At 51.7% G+C, this 20,461-nt stretch overlaps 5 protein-coding genes across 6 annotated transcripts; 3 read left to right on the forward strand and 2 right to left on the reverse strand.

Moving 5' to 3' along the window:
• Nucleotides 1–1,823: 1,823 nt before the first annotated feature.
• LOC117837329 (L-type lectin-domain containing receptor kinase SIT2) lies at nt 1,824–4,508 on the forward strand. Its single transcript, XM_034716936.2, has one exon. It carries the CDS (start codon nt 2,078–2,080, stop codon nt 4,118–4,120), a length of 2,043 nt encoding a protein of 680 aa, XP_034572827.1. The 5' UTR covers nt 1,824–2,077; the 3' UTR covers nt 4,121–4,508.
• A 3,743-nt stretch (nt 4,509–8,251) lies between these two features.
• LOC117840770 (L-type lectin-domain containing receptor kinase SIT2) lies at nt 8,252–10,757 on the forward strand. The gene has a single exon (XM_034721301.2). It carries the CDS (start codon nt 8,382–8,384, stop codon nt 10,515–10,517), a length of 2,136 nt encoding a protein of 711 aa, XP_034577192.1. The 5' UTR covers nt 8,252–8,381; the 3' UTR covers nt 10,518–10,757.
• A 232-nt stretch (nt 10,758–10,989) lies between these two features.
• LOC117840769 (uncharacterized) lies at nt 10,990–14,466 on the reverse strand. Of its 2 annotated transcripts, XM_034721299.2 has the most exons (5): nt 14,331–14,466; nt 12,162–14,113; nt 11,692–11,896; nt 11,389–11,582; nt 10,990–11,302 (listed from the first exon to the last, which is right to left on the reverse strand). In XM_034721299.2, exons 2-5 carry the CDS (start codon nt 14,098–14,100, stop codon nt 11,229–11,231), a joined length of 2,412 nt encoding a protein of 803 aa, XP_034577190.1. In that variant the 5' UTR covers nt 14,101–14,113; nt 14,331–14,466; the 3' UTR covers nt 10,990–11,228. The 2 variants fall into 2 exon arrangements, with proteins under 2 accessions (XP_034577190.1, XP_034577191.1); XM_034721300.2 differs by having other exon boundaries at nt 12,162–14,424.
• Nucleotides 14,467–14,502: 36 nt separating this feature from the next.
• LOC117840773 (uncharacterized) lies at nt 14,503–17,787 on the forward strand. Its single transcript, XM_034721306.2, is given in 5 exon segments — nt 14,503–14,965; nt 16,646–16,822; nt 16,825–17,025; nt 17,027–17,228; nt 17,332–17,787. Coding segments are annotated over 4 exon segments (804 nt in total). The 5' UTR covers nt 14,503–14,965; nt 16,646–16,647; the 3' UTR covers nt 17,558–17,787.
• Nucleotides 17,788–18,809: 1,022 nt separating this feature from the next.
• Nucleotides 18,810–20,446, reverse strand: LOC117840772 (uncharacterized). Its single transcript, XM_034721305.2, has 4 exons — nt 20,055–20,446; nt 19,772–19,937; nt 19,465–19,559; nt 18,810–19,316 (listed from the first exon to the last, which is right to left on the reverse strand). The coding sequence occupies exons 1-4, from the start codon at nt 20,382–20,384 to the stop codon at nt 19,101–19,103; spliced, it is 807 nt and encodes a 268-aa protein (XP_034577196.1). The 5' UTR covers nt 20,385–20,446; the 3' UTR covers nt 18,810–19,100.
• Between the last annotated feature and the right edge of the window lie 15 nt (nt 20,447–20,461).

The following is a 20,461-nucleotide window of genomic DNA, read 5'->3' on the forward strand; positions in this document are numbered from 1 at the left end:
ACTGAGAGTGAGACTGCCAACCTGCCCAACGAACGAGGGACAGACACTCCCCTCTCCCTTACTTCGTTGTCAAGACGTGTGTTTGGTTGCTTGTATTATTTGGTTCGTATATGGAATAGTTTAAAATAATAATAATTTTTTTATTTGGTTGGGTGAATTGTACCGACCTATCTAGGATGAAGTCATCCCACTCAATACATTATTCTATAAATAATTATGAACTATATGGTACAAGTAAATTGATTGAACCTACGATCAAATATCATCCATATATGCATTGCAGTCCTCGGTCCCGGAGTACGCCTGCGACCCGCGAACACACCGTCCGTCACGCCTGTTCAATCAGCTGTTCACAGTTGCTGCTGCCCATGGGCCTCACGTGCTTCGATCTAGATGCCTAGTGCCCACTTTGAGCATCTTCCCCATGATAGTCTTCTTCTGACCATCTTTCTTGAACGCATACATCACTTGAGCACCGTAATCCTGTGCTCCATCTGCGAAGGCCCATCTATATGCATGTCACCTAGGTGTTAGGGCTTCAAAGAACTGAACTTTGAGATCGCTTTTGGTGGCTAGGAGCAACTTCACACGCTGACATCATGCATTTCTTTTTGAACTAAATTAAGGGCCTGTTTCAGCTTAGCTTCTCGGGTCTACTTTGGAAAGCTGAAACAAACAGTCCAGCTGTTGAAATTGCTTTTGGAAAGCTAGCTTCTGAGGAAATGAACTGAAAGCTGGAAAGCTAACTGAGAGGAGCTTTTCCTAACTTTTGGTGTGTTGAGAAGATAAAAATTTATTACAAAAGTCAATAGCAAAAGATCAGCAATCAAAAAGTCAATTTTCACATAGCTAGCTTTCCAGCCAAAAACTCAGGACGTTCGGCGGGCCTGTCCTCATTGTTGTTTTTTCTTTTTTGGGATAATACGCTTGGTAGCAATCTTTCTAACTAAATCTAAGGACACACAGGATATGACATGGACGATAGGAGATGATTATGAGAAGAATGTTGTTGGTGCACTACACGGGCAACCACAATGTGGTAGAAAAGTAGTCCATATGTACTTTTATTTTCCATTCAGCCACCTAGTAACATTGTGCAAGTAATCCATATGTAGGAGTACAAATTAATTTTCGGTTATCTATAGGAAATGGTAGTGTTAATGGCAACAACATGTTTTGGAAGTGGATATATAACACACAAATTCCGTACCTTTTTGTGTGTTCGAGAGGATCCGTGTCCCAACTAGTTTAGTCTTGTTTGGCGATGACACATGCACCTACATCCAGGACCTTAGGGTTAGGATTAGTGGGTTTTCAATGTTAGAACTTGGGTTTTACCATTCTCCGAAAACAGATGCAAGGGAAGAAGGCAATCTTGGCAGTGGAATCAACGGTGCATTGACATTAGGGCGGAATGTAGTGAAGCAGCGGCATGAAGAAGGTAGCTAAGTATAATGGTATTACAAGGGTGATGGGAGACGACGATGAGCAGAATGTTGCGGCTTGCCGAAGCATAACCTACTATTGTGGTTGGAGCACCGACAAGTATGGGCAACCGTACAGCCGTAGAGGAGAGGGGAGGGTGAGCCGATCAGGGATGTTAGGTAATTTTCTCTTAATGAAATACGTGCTAGTGAAAAAAAGGACGTTAGGCAAACAGATGGGAGCAATGGAAGAAGGAAACGACGTCAATGTTTGATCACCTAAAAATCGTGTGTTTTCAGCATTAGAATCACTATGAGTGAGAAGTAGACAGGTAAAAACCTCAAGTACCATGCCACTACTTGCACCAGTCGCAGTATAGTGTCCAATAAACCCACAAATGCAGCGTCAAGACCTGTCGTTCCTACCTCTCCGATCCTATGAAGCGAGCAGCCAGCCAGCGCCGTTCCCTCTGATGCCGTCCACTTCCACGTCCCTCCCGTGCTGCCGTGCACGACAAACCCAGGCGCTCGTGCCGGTGTAGCCATAGCCCCGATGACTTTGACGACGCGCTGGGATTGTTGCGGCCGGAAGCTATAAGCCGAGCACGCCGGCCGATCGCTGAGAGATCAACGTGTCTTGTTCCAGCTCCACCATGGCGTCTGTTCTTGCCGCGGTGGTGCCCGTCCTGCTCGCTCTTCTGGCTCGAAGCGGATCACCGGCCGCAGCCGGCGCCGCCACCGAGTTCGTTCTCGCCGGCTTCGCGGGTGCGAACTTGACGGCCAGCGGCGCGGCCGTGGTCACCTCCTCCGGCCTCCTTCGGCTCACCAACGAGACCAACGAGGCGTTCGGGCACGGCTTCCACCCCGCACCGCTGCGGTTCAAGGACGCCTCCACGGGCGCGCCGGTCTCCTTCTCCACCACGTTCGTGGTCGCCATCCTGCCGCGCTACCCGGACGCGCACGGCCACGGGCTCGCTTTCGCGCTGGCGCCGTCGGCGACCGTGTCGGGAGCCGTGGCGGGGAAGAACCTCGGGCTTTTTAACACGTCGAACCACCTCGGGAATGGGCAGAGCGAGGTCGTCGCTGTCGAGCTCGACACGGCGATGGACGAGGAGTTCGCCGACATCAACGACAACCACGTCGGCGTCGACGTCAACAGCCTAAAGTCCAATTGCTCGAAGCCAGCGGGCTACGTCGCCGACGCCGGCACCGTCAAGCTCAACGTCAGCTTGGTCTGCGGGGACCCCCTGCAGGTGTGGATCGAGTACGACGGCGCGAGCACGCGCCTCGAGGTGACCGTGTCACCGGCCGGCGTGCCCAGGCCGGCCGTCCCGCTTGTGTCTTGCGCCGTCAACCTCTCGTCGGTGGTGGCCGACGGCACGTACGTCGGGTTCTCGGCCGCGAACGGCGCTGCCTCGAGCTCGCACTACGTTCTCGGCTGGAGCTTTCGCCTCGGCGGCGGCCGCGCGCCGGACCTCGACCTGTCAAAGCTCCCGCGGGTCCCGTCGTCTAGGCCCAAGAAGACCATGCATCCGCAACTGGTCCTGGCGCTGATCCTGCTTGCCGTCGTGGCGCTCCTCGTGGTGTCAGCGGGCGTCACGCTGTTCGTCGTCTGGCGCCGGCGGTTCACCGAGGTGGAGGAAGATTGGGAGTTGGAGTACGGACCTCACCGGATCAGCTACAAAGACCTGCACGCGGCGACCAGAGGCTTCCGCGACGTCATCGGCGCCGGCGGCTTCGGCCGCGTGTACCATGGCGTGCTCCGGCGGTCGGGCACGGAGGTCGCCGTCAAGAAGGTGGCCCATGACTCGCGGCAGGGCTTGCGCGAGTTCGTCTCGGAGATCGCGAGCATGAGCCGGCTGCGCCACCGCAACCTGGTCCAGCTCCTCGGCTACTGCCGGCGACGGGGAGAGCTCATACTCGTCTACGACTACATGGTCAACGGCAGCCTCGACAAGCACCTATTCGACGCTGAAAACAGGCCGGCGCTGAGCTGGGAGCGGCGCGCCAAGATCATCCGCGACGTTGCCGCCGGGTTGCTGTACCTGCACGAGGAGTGGGAGCAGGTGGTGGTGCACCGCGACATCAAGGCCAGCAACGTCCTCCTCGACACCGACATGAACGGCAAGCTCAGCGACTTCGGCCTGGCGCGGCTCTACGACCACGGCAGCGATTCGCAGACGACGCACGTCATCGGGACGCTCGGGTACCTCGCGCCGGAGATGATCAAGACCGGCAAGGCCACCCCGAGCGCCGACGTGTTCGCGTTCGGCGCCTTCCTGCTCGAGGTGGCCTGCGGCCGGAGGCCCGTGGAGTCACTCAGCAACAACAATGCGGACCCGGCGGGGCTCGTCGACAACGTCCTCGAGTGCTGGAAGACCGGGAGGATCAGAGACGCCAGGGACCCGAGGATCGGCAAGTGCGACGAGGACGACCTCGAGCTGGTGCTCAAGCTCGGGTTGCTATGCTCGCACCCTGATCCCCGGTGCCGGCCGAGCATGAGGCAGGTGGTGCAGGTACTGGAAGGCGCCGCGCCGGTGCCGGAGACGCCGCCGGAAGATCTAGGCAGCAGCGGCAGGACCTTCGGGTACTACGAGACGTTCGATGAGTTCCTCAACATGTTCCCGACGACGATCGAGGTGGCGACCGTCACGCCGCGCCTTGGTCGCACTCCAGCGCCGAACACCAGCACCTGATCTCCGGCGGAGTTCTGGCTCTGCCATCAGCTCTCGTCAATAAATTACAAAATTCTCTTGTAACTAAATTCAAATTTCTCTTACCACTAAATTGCTACAAAATCGCTGTGATGTGCTTAGGATGGTTCAAATTGGAAAGCAAACAGTTACAAGATTAGGTGTTGTAATAATCTTGTCTAAAGAAGTGAACATAGGTTGTCAGACAGTTTTAGGATGATCAAAGAGTGGTTTTGCTTTCATAAGTCCTAACACCTAATTAACCTAATCGTTGAGGTTTTGTACGTGTAATTTTTTTTCTGCAAGTGAGTAATCGTTGAAGTTTTGTATGTGTAATCTTTTTTGTAAGTGACCATATGAGATACTATAATCTCCGAAATGTTTTTCTACATATTCATCATTTTAGATTTATATATTTTTGAGATAACTCATCTTGTAAGTGATAAGAACTAAAGATCATGTTACCACTCAACCATCAAAATCACAAATAATAATCTTTTTTTTCCTTATATCCTCCCTTCGTTGACCGCAACATTGACCTACGCATCATAGAACAAGCAAACCGGTTCATGCAACCCAAAATCCCCACATTTAAAACTCTGTACCTGTAATGCAGTGTGCCGTTGCATCCTCCTCAGTCCCACACGACACGAGCAAGGCATCAGCCATCACTCCCGTTTGTCACAAACACAGCCAAATCCGATCGATGTGAACGGCATCGACCGTTCACCCAGCTATTCTCTGTCGTTCATACCTGGTCGCTCGGTTCCCCAGCGAAATAACATAGGCAGACCCCCCGCACATAGCTCTGGCCCAGAGAATGACTTGAGATCCTGGCATCTCTCGAGCGAGCAACTCAGACATTCGAGTGATTGACCATCGAGCCAACACGTGGGGTGGTGCCGACCTGAACGCATCCATCATCGAGTGCCTCTGCCTGCCCAACGCCAACGAACGCCGGCCCGGACCTCGCTCGACCTCGTCGTCAACAAGGCCGGCCGGTCCCGGAGTACGGCGGCCATACATCCGGCCTGTGGAATGCTAATAACATGGGATGGACCTGGCTGGAGATATCCAGCAATGACCACACGGTGTGCATCGTCCCAAGCTGCAGAGTCAGTCAGTCGTCGTCTTCTATCACAGCAAACGCAGTACAGTATTTAAGTAGTGACAGCTACCTGTTCTTGGGTCCCTCTCTGAATGTTGTACATGTATCCGCTGAATCTGCATGCAAATACAGACGGCAGAAGTAGGGACTGATGACTTGAGGTCTAGACGTCTAATTAAGCTGATGTCGACCTCTGGGTACGTATGCTATTTACCAATTTACCACCATGTTGTTGATCAAGATCAGATAACCACGGTGCTTGTTGCCAGCCTAGAAGGTGCGGTGTGATGGACAGAGACGGCGGTCACTGCTTGCGAGTGTGGTGCATGCTTTTGCATTGCCTGGCCGTTCGTCTGCAATCGATATGATGTTGTTCAGCTGCCGCGTAAGCTAGGCAAGTCGATCCACAACTTGGCCGGCAATTTGCAGTTTCCTTGGCTACGTTATGCCTCTGGTTAGTACAGTACTAGCTCCAAACTCCCAACTGAATGCATGCGAATGCAAACCACACAGAAGTCTCGAGCTGAAGGGGCCATTAGCTGGGTATGTGACAGGGAATGCGAATTTGACTTTTGGAATGCATGTCGTCGTTTTCCACTGTGAGAATGACACCTCTACTTGTGTCAAATTCAGCAAAAACCTAAAGAATGATTTGCAAATTTTAGATCAAAAATTTTTACGTCATATATGAATTGGAGTTTTGCAAATTCAAAGGTATCTTAAAGTGAGACACTACACGGCAAAAGCAATGTGGTGCAGTGCTCCATATGAATATGCAACACACATATATATCCTCACTGACATTTTGCGGAGCTGAATTTCCAGCATCTAAAACAAAACAAAAAGGAATGGGAAATCTATATGTGACTTGAGTATTCCCTTCAATAATTTCTTTTCCGATTTCAGCTACATGCACATATGACATCCCTGCTTCATGTCCGGCAAGATCAGGGTTCCAGATTTGGGGAATTGGAGGCTGCATTAGAGGATTTAGAGGGGAGGGATGTGAATGAAGGTTAGCCTAGCAGTGGAGGGCCACGGTGGCCACAACGGTGAAGTAGCATGTGACGGAGGATGGGCACTGCTGGGGATCGCCAAAGAACTAAACACCCTCGAGCGCCATTCGTGGGCATAGTTTTCCAAATGGGCCGCCCGGCCCTAGCCCGGCACTAACCCATCCTGGCCCAGCACTAATAGGCCCGAAGGGTTTTCGTGCCGGGCTGGGCTGGCACTGCGTGCCGAGGAGGCAGCCCAGGCCCGGCCCGACGACCTTTTTATCGGGCTGGGCCAGCCCACAACACGACGGGCCATGCCGTGCTAGTGCCCGGCCCGGCACTAGCAGCAGCGGCCGGCTCCAGTTGCCCTCGGAGGGCGGCGACGGTCGGCGGCCGGCCCCCCGCGTCGGCCCCTGGCGGCGGCGGCGGCGGCGGCTGGCCCCCCGCGTCGACCTCGGGCAGCTGCGGCGGCCGGCCCCCCGCGGCAGCCTCGGGCGACGGCGGCTGGCCCCTTGCGGTGGGCATGGCGACCACCGTCGCCAAGCAAGCAGGAAGGTGGGACTGTGGGAGGACCCTGGGAGGCGGACGGGTGGATGGTCAAATGGGGGGAAATTGAAAGTATAAGTAGGGTTCTGCATTTATATGGTAGTTAGATCGGGCCACATCGGGCCGGTCCAAAAATCATGCCAGGCTCATGCTGGCCCAGCGTGCCGGGGAGGCGGCCCAGGCCCGGCACTATCATCGTGCCGGGCCAGCCCTGGCACTATTCACTTCGTGCCGGGCCCGTGCTCGTGCCGTGCTTTTTAGTGTTGGGCCTCGAGCCACCCAACGGGCCTGGCCCATTTGGAAATCTTTGTTCGTGGGTAAAAACTCTCTAACCTCGCAAGTTCTTGGTCAAGGAATAAAACTTGGTTAACCTCGCAAGTTCTTATGGAAACTATTCTGGTAGTAAAACTCATACCCTCGCATCTTCTTTGTTACTGGAGGGACTCGAAGCTGGCAACTGGTAACTAATAACTAAACTCCAACTGAGCTAACCCTCGAGTGTTCGGAATCAGTCCTGAACACCGAGCTTTCATCTTTTTTACTCTTTACTCAGGAACGGAACCTGAAGGGAGATTCCGTGAGGTTACAAGATTCTCAGAGCAACACAACGAACCAGGCGTCACGAGGTTGGACAACTATCTCAAGCCAAGGGTGGAGACACGAGGCTGGAAGATCGATCTGGTGAAGGTGAAGTCCCGAGGTTGGAAGGACGGAGGCGTGAGAAACGTGACCATATTGAGGAATTCAATTTATACACGTTACCCCATGACCTTTATGTATGGCATATCCTAGAAATGTAGTGGTTGAGGAAGGACATTTCGAAATGTAAAGTGGCTCATGTGTCACTATAATAGGGGAGCTCTACTCCATTGTAAAGGAAAATCGATTGTTTTTTAGAACTTCCAAGTGTTATCTCTTTTTATTCACGAATTTGTTTGGTATCGAATTTTTCACGAATTTGTTTGGTATCGAATTTTCTTTGAGACCAACAGGCAATGAGGAGGTTAGGGTGGGCGCAACTCATTTCAATGGTGTATGGTAGCATAGTGATGACAGATCGATCCGGTGGTGGGATCCACCTGAAATGAGAGAAGAAGGGCGGTAAGGGGCACCACTCAACGCAAGAGGAAGCTCCTCGGTGAGCACATCGGGAGGAAGAAGGAACTACAAGAAGAAGCCCAAGGAAGAAGATCTAGTAACTGTTGGATTTCAATCCATGAACATTCAGATGTATGGAAAAGAAAAGAAAAGAAAAGAAAAGAAGCCCGTAAGCAGTATAGCTGGCCTAAAAAGAGATACCATGCATGGCTTCAAGGATGGGTCCGGGATGTGCACTGCTGGCGCAGAACCCAAACACCAAAACAAGCACACACTTGCCAAACGTCACTCTTCAACACTTGTCGTACAGTAGATTTCTACCTCTCCCATCCTTGTCGTGCTGTGAAGATATCACCCGCGAGCAGCCAATCCGAGCGCTCCCCGCTCCCATCCTGGCCCCTCCTCCGATGCCGTCCACTTCCACGTCCCTCTCGCCCGGCACGGCGCCGGACCACCAGCTGATCGAGGCATCGGCGACGACGCGACCAACCCCTACCCGGGCACCAGTAACCGGGACATGCCTTTAACACGCTGGGATCCCACTTCGACAGAAAGATGTAAGCAAAGCAAACGACGCCTCGTTTCGTTCCATATCATGGAGGCGGCCATTCTTGCCGTGCTGGTGGCCGTCCTGCTCCTCCTCGCCCGAGGCGGATCGGCGGCGGCGGGGGCCGGCGCAGCCACCGAGTTCGTGTTCACCGCCGGCTTCGCGCGCCAGAACGTGACGACCAGCGGCGCGGCCGTGGTCACGGCCTCCGGCCTCCTGCAGCTCACCAACGAGACGAACGAGGTGTTCGGGCACGGCTTCTACTCGGCGCCGCTGCGCTTCAAGGACGCCTCCACGGGCGCGCCGCTCTCCTTCTCCACCACCTTCGTGTTCGCCATCGTGCCGCGGTACCCGGACGCGCACGGCCACGGGATCGCCTTCGCGCTCGCGCCGTCGCCGGCCGTGGCGGGAGCCGTGGCGGGGAAGAACCTCGGCCTGTTCAACACGTCGGATAACACGGGGCAGGGGAGGAGCGGGATCGTCGCCGTCGAGCTCGACACGGCGCGGGACGATGAGTTCAGGGACATCGACAAGAACCACGTCGGCATCGACGTCAACAGCTTGGAGTCCGTGAACTCAACGCCGGCGGCGTACGTCGATGTCGGCACCGGCAGGCTCGTCAACTTCAGCCTGGTCAGCGGAAACCTCCAGCAGGTGTGGGTCGAGTACGACGGCGCGAGCATGCGCATGGAGGTGACGGTGTCGCCGGCCGGCATGCCCAGGCCGGCTGTCCCGCTCGTGTCGTACACCGTCAACCTCTCGTCGGCCGTGGCCGACGACACTTACGTCGGGTTCTCGGGAGCGAACGGTGCGGCCTCAAGCTCTCACTACGTTCTTGGCTGGAGTTTCCGCCTCGGCGGCGGCCGCGCGCCGGACCTCGACCTCTCCAAACTCCCGCCGCTCCCACCTTCAAGATCCAAGAAGATGATGCCGCTGCTACTGATCCTCACACTGTTCCTAGTTGCCGTCTTGGTACTACTCCTAGTGTCGGGGGCAGTCGTGGTGCTCGTCAGAAGGCGCCGCCGGATCGCCGAGGAGGAGGAGGACTGGGAGATCGAGTACGGCCCTCACCGGATCCGCTACAAGGACCTGCACGCGGCGACCAGGGGCTTCCGCGACATCATCGGCGCCGGCGGCTTCGGCACCGTGTACCACGGCGTGCTCCGGCGGTCGGGCGCCGAGGTCGCCGTCAAGAAGGTGGCCCACGACTCGCGGCAGGGGCTGCGCGAGTTCGTCTCGGAGATCGCGAGCATGAGCCGGCTGCGCCACCGCAACCTGGTGCAGCTCCTCGGCTACTGCCGGCGACGGGGCGAGCTGATGCTCGTCTACGACTACATGGTCAACGGCAGCCTCGACAAGCACCTGTTCGACGCCGGCAAGCCGGCGGCGCTGAGCTGGGAACGGCGCGCCAAGATCGTCCGCGACGTCGCCGCCGGGCTGCTGTACCTGCACGAGGGGTGGGAGCAGGTGGTGGTGCACCGCGACATCAAGTCCGCCAACGTGCTCCTCGACGCCGACATGAACGGCAGGCTCAGCGACTTCGGCCTGGCGCGGCTGTACGACCACGGCAGCAACCCGCAGACGACGCACGTCATCGGGACGCTCGGGTACCTCGCGCCGGAGATGAGCAAGACGGGCAAGGCCACCACGAGCACCGACGTGTTCGCGTTCGGCGCCTTCCTGCTCGAAGTGGCCTGCGGCCGGAGGCCCATGGAGCGCAACGACGACCTCGACTCGCCGGGGCTCGTCGACCTCGTCCTCGAGCACTGGAAGGCCGGGAGGATCATGGACGCCAGGGACCCAAAGATCGGCGAGGGCGACGAGGCCGATGTCGAGCTGGTGCTCAAGCTCGGGCTGCTCTGCTCGCACCCGGACCCCCGGTGCCGGCCGAGCATGAGGCAGGTGGTGCAGATACTGGAAGGCGCTGCGCCGGTGCCAGAGACGCCGCCGAAGGATCTAGAAAACAATAACAGGTTGTTCTATGGATACATCGAGTCGTTCGACGAGTTCGCCACCGTGTTCCCGACGTCCGGGACCACCACCGTCACGACACAGCCGTCTTCTTCGCACTCCAACGACGAGCAGCAGGAGGTGATCTCCGGCTGAGTGGTGACATCTTCTCTCTTCACCAAACCACCAAAAAGTTCAGTCATGTGCCTACTTACGGTGGTTGGAACTTGTAAAGGAAAGCAAGTAGTCATAGATTTAGAGTCAAAGAGGTGTTTGATCTTTTTCGAAGTGAACATAGGATATCGTCAGCCATTTGTAGGGATGACAAAAACAATAAAGTTTGATGTATCAAGTCCCAACTGCCGAGGCCGGCTATACCAATCAGGTTAATTATCATTTTTGGCTGGTGCATTTCCAGAAGAAAAGACTCTGCAAATGACAAGTGCATGAGAACGGGTGGTGGACCACAATAACCTTATATGGATTGTAGGTGAAACAGTGAATCTCTTCAAATTAACAGTTAAATAAACCTCAAAAGAAGTAATGATATGGAAACATCATTTTTGTGAAGAATCAGAACCCAGGTGTCGCTTTCGCTGGGCATCAACTTGCTTACATGGGAAGAAGATTGTGGCATGTGAACCATAAACTTTATAATAGAAGTATTGAGTTTAGAACAGTGGTCAGTGGACTTGGGAAAGATACGGGAAGGTATCTGAAATCTAAAATATCTGAACAACCGAAATAGACAGCACGTACAAGTGACATGAGGAAGGTCCTAATTGGAAAATTACGACAGGCAATGCCAGCTTCTATCCATATAACATTAGCTTACAGGTTAGCTGACTAGTTCATTCATCTATAGCCTCAGCCACAAGCAGAATCATCATCATCTTCCTGGATGCCCTGTGCAGCACCTTGGATCATTTCATCATCAACTCCTGGAAGGAAGTTTAGAACGTCTGATATTTAGCTTTTGTCATTACCTGCAGATAAAGTCTACAAAAGGAAATACATGTGGATGTACCTTCAATGAAGGATTCAAATTCATCTTCATTTGGTTCCCTTGGTGCGATTCGGCTGACTGATTGATTAATCTCCATCCAGTTTGGTTGCTCAACTGGGCCAGAGAACAGTGCAGGTGTATCCACAACCCAGTCATCAACTATGTCTACGTAGTCCACTGAGACAGGATCAAATGCTTTCACCTTGCGCTGTTGTCTATGAACAATTATTAATAAGATCGGTCAATCAAACCATGTTTTTTTAGCAACACATTCAAATTTAACTCATAATGGCAAGACTCTATACAAAAAGATGATTCCATTACCTTTGCTGCAGCCGTAGGTTGTATTGTACAAAGGTGAGATCATGCATTCGCTGACGCTCAAAACTATTCAATCTTTCATCATGAACTTGCTCAAAAGGAATGTGCGCCCGATCACATCCTCTAGCGCTGCAGGTTTGACTAAGAATACGGACCGCTAGACGTGTTAAATTTGGGCAAGCTCCTCCATATGTATACCACCATTCAGCTGTAAGATAAAATAACAATAGTAAAGGCAAAATGTTAAATATCACTTAACAAACTTTACATTGTGACAACATCATTAAAGGGAAGCACAATTTAACTAGGTTCCAAATATTGAAAGAAGGCTAACAATGTAAAGTTTGTCAGAAAAGTCTCATTTGGTTAGATAAAACAAAATAACCCTACAGATGTAACTCAAGTTTGCATGACAAAAAAAAACATAATACTAGCGTGTATTACTAGTTAACGAGAAATTCTTAAATACTAACCAGGAGGTAAAGTTCGTCTGGATCGGATAGCCATCTGCCTACGAAAATCCCCTGCTGTCTCACTCCGGTACATGTTGAGCTCTCGCTGGATTTTATCTTGGATTTTCACATCAGAAACCAGCCTTTCTATGCAATCTAGCATTCCTGAGAAGATTCCATTTGATACATCACCTCGAATTCCATCAAAAAATAGTGGATTCAGGAAGAAACCAGCTGAATGAAGTGGCCGTGGTGTTTGGTTGTCCCATCTCCAGTCGATGATATTCCAATAAGCCATGTAGTCGTTCTTACTCACTAGCTCTTTCTTGATTGCTGCTTTGGCCTGGTACAATCCAGCATAAATGTACCCCATAGCAGGCCTCTTTGTACTACCAACTAGCTTAAGGAGATGCACAAGTGGCTCGGTGATGTGAACAACAGCAGCACAAGAGGACCAAAACTGCAAACTATTAACAAGATTGCTTACTTCGATCCCTCCTTTCTTTGGCAGCAAAAAGTGTATCCATTCATCCGAGTTGACCATGGCTTGCAAAGCCTCCTTCAGACCGTACATGTTCTTCAGTGTGACAAAGTTCATAGAAGCGCGAGTCTCTGCAGGAACTAGCAGATCCTTCCCATGCAGATACTTCTTCATTAGATTCAATGCAAATGCGCTGTTGTAGAAAAATCCTGTGAGGGCCTTTGCATTACTTATTATCTCACTGATTGCCCCTACCTTACTGAAATCTTCAAGCATGCCATCGATGCACTGGAAAGAGCATGGAGACCAGAACAATGTTGGAAATGTTTCACCTAGCTTTTTTCCTGCAGCTGCATGGATCTCAGAGTTGTTTGTGATTACTTGGACAACTTTTTTCTCGCCAACTTCCTCGACAACACTTTTCAGTAACTCATACAGTGCATCTGAAGATGCGACAATGCTGGTTGCATCCACCGATTTGAGGAACATAGTGCCTTCTGGGCAATACACTGAAAAGTTTATCAAGGTTCTGCCTTTATCAGTGATCCACTCATCAGCCAACACCGAGCAGCCAGTCCTTGTCCATGACCCCTTGAAGAACTCCAACCGAGACGTCGCATCATCCAGTGACTTCTTAAGAATGTGACCACGAAAGTCATGGTATGAGAGCGCCTCCGGCCTCCCTCCTGCCGATGCAATAGCCTCAAGCATGGGCTGGAAGTAGACTGAATTCACTGCTTCCAATGGCACACCAACATCATACAAGAACCTCCCAACTGCCACAGAAACCTGCTCCTTGTCCAAACCAGCATGTCCGAAATGTCCTGATGATGGTGTAACTGCGTCGACTGCCATCACAACCTGATGAAGAGGATTGGTCTGAGGAGTAGACGGAACATGCTGCTGCAGAGTCGGGGGAGTAAGTGGTGGAGTGGAGGCGTTACTCAACATCTTCCTCTTCTTCTTACTGCTGACACTCCCCCTCATGGTCTCCGGAAGCGGAGGCCTCTGTTCGTCGAGCGGCACGGGTTCGAAGTCCAGCACCTCGTTGAGCGGGATCATGTGGATGGGGCTGTCGGTGGCCCCACCGCTCGCGGCGGAGGCGGGCGACGCGTCGGTGGGGGCGAATCGCCTCATGTCGCCGGGCGGGAGTGCGTTGGCTAGCTTGCGCTGCATCTTCTTGGCGGCGACAGCGTCGAGGCTGCGCATCATGGTGTCCTGGACGTCGCGGGGCACCTTGGGGCAGCAGCAGGCGTTCCCGGGGCGGCGGGCCAGGTGCTCCTTGAAGCGGTGGATGCCGCCGCCGAGGAAGTGCTTGCCGCAGTAGGCGCACTTGAGGCGCACCCGGCCCTCGGCGCGCACCATGAGGCAGTGCTTCCACGCCGGGTCGTGCTTCTGCGCGCCGATCTGCACCACCTCCTCCTCCTCCGCCCCCGCCCCGGCCGCCGCCGCGGCGTCATCCCCCTCCTGCCTCTCCATCCGGGCGCGAGCACTGCATCAGCCATCACCACCGGGCGTCACGAACGGCGCAATTGGATTCGAACGCAATTCATCGAGAGTCCTGCTGCTAATCCCCCAATTAGCCGATGGCGCGCGCGCGAAATGAACCTGTGCGGCCCCGCGCGCGCGAACCGAGCGAACCAGGAGAACCTGAAAGGAGTGGGGGAAAGGGTGGGAGGAGCGGGATCGAGAGAGAAGAGAGAACTCACCCGGGTTTTTGGGAGGCGAAACGGCCGGGCTCCCCCAAATCGGCGTCCGCCGGGGCGGGGAGGAAGAAAACCAGTGAGGTGGAGGTGATTGGGGATGGTGAGCGACGGGCGAGACGTGGGTGAGGAGCGAGCCGGCCGGGTGGGGTTGGTTGGTTGACCTGGCCGAGAGGGAGGGGGAGAGGGATCGGGCACCGGCCCAGCCGGTTCTCGCGTGGGTTGGTTCGGGTCAGGTCACATCAGGTTTGGGCTGATCGGGGCGAATGTGCCGGACCGTGGGCCGGCCTGGTTGGTTTGGCCGGAGGAGAGTGCAAAGCACTCGTTGCCCCACCCGTCAAACCGGGCATCACCGGCCGCGGCGCCGGCCCGGAGATGCTCGTTTCCCGACTCCCGAGGCACTAGCTGTCGCGCAATGGGTACGGTGCAAGCTGCAGGGGGCAGATGGGGACAAGTAAACACCTCACTCCACTCCATCTCAGTTCTCAGCTGATGGCAAAGATGAACTGAGAGCTGATGGCGAAGATGAACTGAGAACTGTAGCTAGATTGAGAGCTGGGGAAAGAGGTCGGGGAGGGGGGATTTCGTTCCGAAGGCCTTGCTACGAGCTGATCTTACCATCACCATTCAGCAGCACCGAGGTATGGTTCTCTCGGGTCACAATGTTTGCATATCTTTCTGCAGATCGAGCTAGGTCTATATGTTGGGGAAAATAATTAGTTTTCTCTTCCCTTTTTGGCTGGGGAATGTCAGTGAAAATCGCATGGGAAACTTCCGTGAGATTGTGCCCGTGCGTGTGAGATTTCGGAAATATGTAGGACAAATCCCGGGCAAAAGGAAGAAGTGGCGTGCTCAATTTATTCTTCCCCCAAGTGACTGGTTGAACTCGCTGGAGTTGGTAGCTTTGGTTCGTTATGTGGACCTGATATGATGTGCCAGTATCAGGAGGGAAGTGCCTTTGAGGGATGGGATCATGGGAATGAATCTTTTTTGTTTTTTTGCCTGCTCCCCTTCTCTCTTCTTCTCTGCTCGCATTTGGGAGACCTGACGCCTACCAGGAAGCTAGGGGAGTTCAGTTCACGTTGATTTCTTTGTTTGAGAATTAGTGTCTTTTTTTGGAAAAAGACACGTAGGTTACCCCCGGTAAATAATTAGGCATTAGATTAGAAAACGTTATTTGTCTCATGATTTAGAGTTACAAGTACTGTACTTCTCGGACACATTTCATGGTACCAAATTATAGGTCGACCTATAATTTGGAACAGAGGGAGTAGTACGTTAATTTTAGGTTATGCATTCTTAGATGTAAAGTATGTGTACCTGTATTTTGTTAGTTGGATTTGACCAATTGGTGTCGATTCTTAGATGGAGAATTTTCAGGGTGTGTAGGTTAAGTGGGTGTTTGGTTCCACCTTGCTAAACTTAGTTGCTAAAGTTTAGCAACTTTTAGCTGCTAAACTGCCAAACACCCTTGCTAAAACTTGCTAAAGTTGAGTTGCTAAAGTTTAGCACTTTAGCAAGTTTTAGCAACCAAAAACTTGTCTCCCCCCTCTTGCGCACCTATACCCCTCATTTATTGCTTGTCTCCCCCCTCCTGCGCACCTTTAATAAGGGTAGATAGGTCTTTTTATAGCTCATTAAATGTCTTTTAGCAAGAGTATCCAAACAGCTTTTGCTAAAGTTTAGCAACTTTTAGCAACTAAAGATTAGCAAGAGGAACCAAACATGCCCTAAGATGGAAATCAACAACTGTAGGTTTTAAGGACGTGATTTATGAAACATTAAATGGCTCTATTGTAATTAGGATTTTCGCACTATAATAAATCCCAACAGCTGGCATCACAGTTTGGATGGATTTTATATGGGAGGCTGAGAGGTCCTAATTTTGTGTCTTGAACTAGATATGTTGGGCCTAACGAAATTTAGGGTCTTTCTATCGATCGAGATGGTGTTGGTTTCAGCAGTTTTTTCAGTTACAGTGTTTGAATTCCCAAATCAAGGGTAGAATGGGGAGATGATGAAATGGTAGGCATGCTGTTTTTCTCTAAACCTTAGGAAGTTTATTTGTGCCCCCATGCTGGGTGGGATACAGGTAGCTCTGGTTTGTTTTTCATATGGCTTTCTGCATAAGCAGGGAAGCATGTTTCATCTGTAAAGGAAGGGGAATGCCACTGGATGTGGTGAAAATTTAGAAGGAATGTACTGAATGGTGAACGCCTACCAGATGTCAGAAAATATGGGTCAAATGAAACCTTATTTAGGAAATACATCTCTTACGAGGCTATAGATTGTGAATGAACTGATACCTTTTTTTTCTGCAGGCATGTCAATAACCGAGAGCTTCACGATATACCATGGGGATAATTTGTTTACAAATGGACCTGCGGGGGTGCAGCGGAATCTGGCCGGCCGCGTCGTGTACAAGAAGCTGCTAGGGCCGCAGTACATGTCGTTCCAGCAAGTGCGGCGCTGGATATTGGAGATGTTCAACGTGGACGAGGTGAGCTTGTGCTGCGGCACATCGTGCCTGTAAAGCCCAAGAACCAGGCGCGCGCTTACAACATGGCGGTTGATATAGTATGGCTTGATTCCTGGAGGACATTTCTTGAAGTGTCATTGCGCCAAGGTGTCTCTTTGGTACTCTATGTTCAGTGGCAGGCCAAGGCGGCGTCAGGTCCCGTTTGTGAAGGCGCTATCGGCGAGAAGAACAGCGCCACACCTGCTCTGGCTCCAGCTCCGGCCCCGGCAACTGCCCCTGCGCCCACTCCTGCTCCTGCTCCTGCCCCTGCGCCTGCTCCCGCTCCCGCTCCCACCGCTAAAGAGCCCACCGTGGCCGGTGAACAAGGCGGAAGCTGGGACAGGGAGGACCCGGGCCGACGTCTCTACCGCTGCCCTCTGTTGGAGGTACCTTATACTAGTTCCTTTTCCCATGCCATTATTTGAAGAAATTTATAGATTAGAGAAGTAGTCAAATCTACAAATGACCTCGATTCATTCCGCTTCCCAGGATCCTGGGGGATTGTGGATTCACGCAGTGGCTGGACGAGGCCTTCCCTGAAAAGGCGACCATGCACATCAACAACCTCCTGAGTAGGGAGGAGTGCCTCGAGCAGCAGGTCGAGAACCTCCAGGAGGAGCTCAACGAGCTCCGTCGCCGGTACGTGACCGGCAGCAGCCATCGTGACGGGCAAGACAGCGAGACACGCCCACGCCAAGTCCGCAGAATGATCTAGGACAACTGATGGTGTACCCTGCTTCTCCCAGTTTGCATGAAGTCCTCAAATGTTACTAGTCATGCTGTCCGTTTCTTGTTCGTTCAACCATTTGTTCAGTCATGTTGTTGCTAGAGCATGTCGCTCTGAACAGTCTGAACCGTGTTCCAATGTTATGCCATCTGTAATGTAAATTACTTGCATCAACGCATTTACCATTTCAGAACAATGTTGGACGTACTTCTTATTTTGTCGCTACTTGTATCGGTTCAAGTATCATGTCGAACAACCGTACTGAACCCCAAATCTTGCACAAGTGACAATCTGAAAGCTGCAAACGCGTTTGAATCCATAAAGGTCTGCAAACAGGCGAGAGTGATCACTATCCATTACCACTCAAGAATTTCTCATGTTATCCCCATGTCACGGTAAAAAGAATTTGAATATTACCAATCAGTACAACATTGTAAAAACTTGGAACACCTACAGCATGAACAAGCGGAAAAGCACAATAAGAAGCTATCACTGATTGACTAGCAGTAGAAGACTGCGCACATGGAAAACGGAATCCAAAACAAATTGGAATAGAAATTGTTTCGCGTGTAGTATATATGACCAACTCTTGTGCGAGGAGCACTGAAAAACTTACAAAAAAAAAAACTTCTCCGTGCATATCCTCTTCACGATGCAATGTAGAGCAATCTTCTTAGTGATATCCGAAATGTCTATGTCGCTATATGAACAACAGTGTTCTCCAGATTCTGAAAACTACCAGCACCAGATGCTACACGCTAAAAATGTTCAACAGAAGACAGGTTAAAGTCTTAAAGCACAGTTAAATAGGGTTAGGTCTTAGAACACAAGTAGAGGCGGGATCAGAGAAAGAATTCAATATAGTAATGGTATAATGGAAGTGTCATTGACTACAATGCAAAGACGACATGTGGAATTATGAAATGTGCTCTGCTCTGCCTTCAACGTGTTGGCTACCTGCGTCGTCGCTTGATCAGGCTCCATTAGAGGATTAACATACAACTCTTGATTTAGCCTTTCCTTTTTCAAAACAGAACTCACATGAACCCCATTTGTAAATAACTGAATAGAAAAACACATTCAATCTGCATTCTGCAATACGGACAGAGATACTGCATATTTGATTTATTCATGGAAGTTCAGAGTTTCAAGGCATCTCAAACTGTATGGCTGGAATATAAAGAACAAATATGCATTGCATGAGGTCACCCAAGTCTCACCAAAAGGATCACACTTCATGTCATCTGCAAAACTGTATTTGACCTGAATTATCATGGCAGGACACAACTTTGTTCTTTTTTACCCCACCATTAAAAGAACATTTTTACTCAAAAACTTTGAAGGCAATAAAAATTTTGCCATTGGGCTTTCCAAACAAGCTGCCCTTGTAGAAACCAGAAAAAATTATGAAATCTGCTTGTATAAGCTCATAAGCTTTCGACTAGATCCCATGACTAGCTATTATCACCAGCAGATAGAATACATACAAGAAATATCGTATAAACATCAAGTCAGTAGAACCAGCAATGGTCTAACCGAGTCCAAGTTCTTTCTTCAGCTTCTCAAGGGCAGCCTCTATTTCAGAAACACCATCGTCAAAGTTGTTTGTTGCTGTCTTGCTATCCTTAGCATTTTTTGCTTGCCCTCCAAATTGTGTGTATGGATCATTTCCAGTGTCATCCTTGGGGCTGGAGTCATCAATCTTCAGTTCATTTTCCAGAAATTCCACGAATTCCTCACCAATTGCCTGATTGAGCAGAATGCAATAGATGGTTTACATGACATTTCCCCAAAGGTACAGCTAGTAGCTGCAGAATTATCTATCCTAAATAATTACATGGTGATTCTCAACAACAATAGTTACAATAATAAATTGTGGAATAAAGCGAACTTACTGCTAATTCTTCCCAGAGGCTTTTAGGTTTCTGATCTGAATTCAACCCAGCTTCCCAGTTCTGAAATTCTGTTTGCAGATCTTTAAGGAATTCCGCTGCAAAAGGCACAATCACTATGGTCTCAAGTTTCCAGTGGCGTGAAAACATTTAGTTGAACTAGACTAAAAGTCTTATATCTCCACATAACAACCACTATGGTCTCAAATTTTCAGTAGAGAATTGGAACCTCCACACCTTTTAGGTCACATCAAAGTTTCCAACGAGGAACACAGCTCATGAAAGCACAAGAGGGGAGAGAATTCAGTACCGAACCCATAGAATGGCTCCTCTTCAGCAGTTGATTTGCTCTCTCTGGAGCTATAGGAGGACCATGACGAATCTGAACTGCTGCTCGCGTACTTGGATCGGCTCTCTGAGTTCATCAGTGTGTTGTAAGCATGCTTGATCCGCAGAAACTTCTCCTGGGCATTAGGCTGCATCGACAAAATCCACGAAGCTAACGGTAAGCAGAGTCACAACCAACGTTCGTCAAACGGAACGCGAAGGGATAAGAGCGCGAGCAAGCAAGCGGCAGCGGTCGCCACACGCACTTCCTTGTTGACGTCCGGGTGGTACTTGAGCGCGAGGCGCCGGTACGCGCGCTTGATCTCGTTGGGCGCCGCCGACGGCGACACGCCGAGCACCTCGTACGGGGACTCCCTCCGCCTGCCGCCGCCGGCCCCAGCGCGCGCCCGCACTCTCACCCGCCGCCAGCGTGGCGCGGGGCCACGACAGGAGAGGCGCGCAGTGGGGTACGAGGGGTTGGAGACGATAGCCAGGCGAACGAGGGCTCGCGGCGGCGGCGGCGGCGGAGCAGGACGCCTGCTGGAGAAGGCGAGCGGGAGGGGACGCGGAGTGGCGGCCTGCAGTTGTAGCGCCATGGCGCAGCCGGGCGACCGGAGGCAGAAGAGATAGCTGGATTTGTTTTCTTTCGAATGGCTCGCCACGAGCCTTCTAC

Source organism: Setaria viridis, chromosome 9 (assembly GCF_005286985.2).
Source record: "Setaria viridis chromosome 9, Setaria_viridis_v4.0, whole genome shotgun sequence".
Classification (NCBI taxonomy): domain Eukaryota; kingdom Viridiplantae; phylum Streptophyta; class Magnoliopsida; order Poales; family Poaceae; genus Setaria; species Setaria viridis.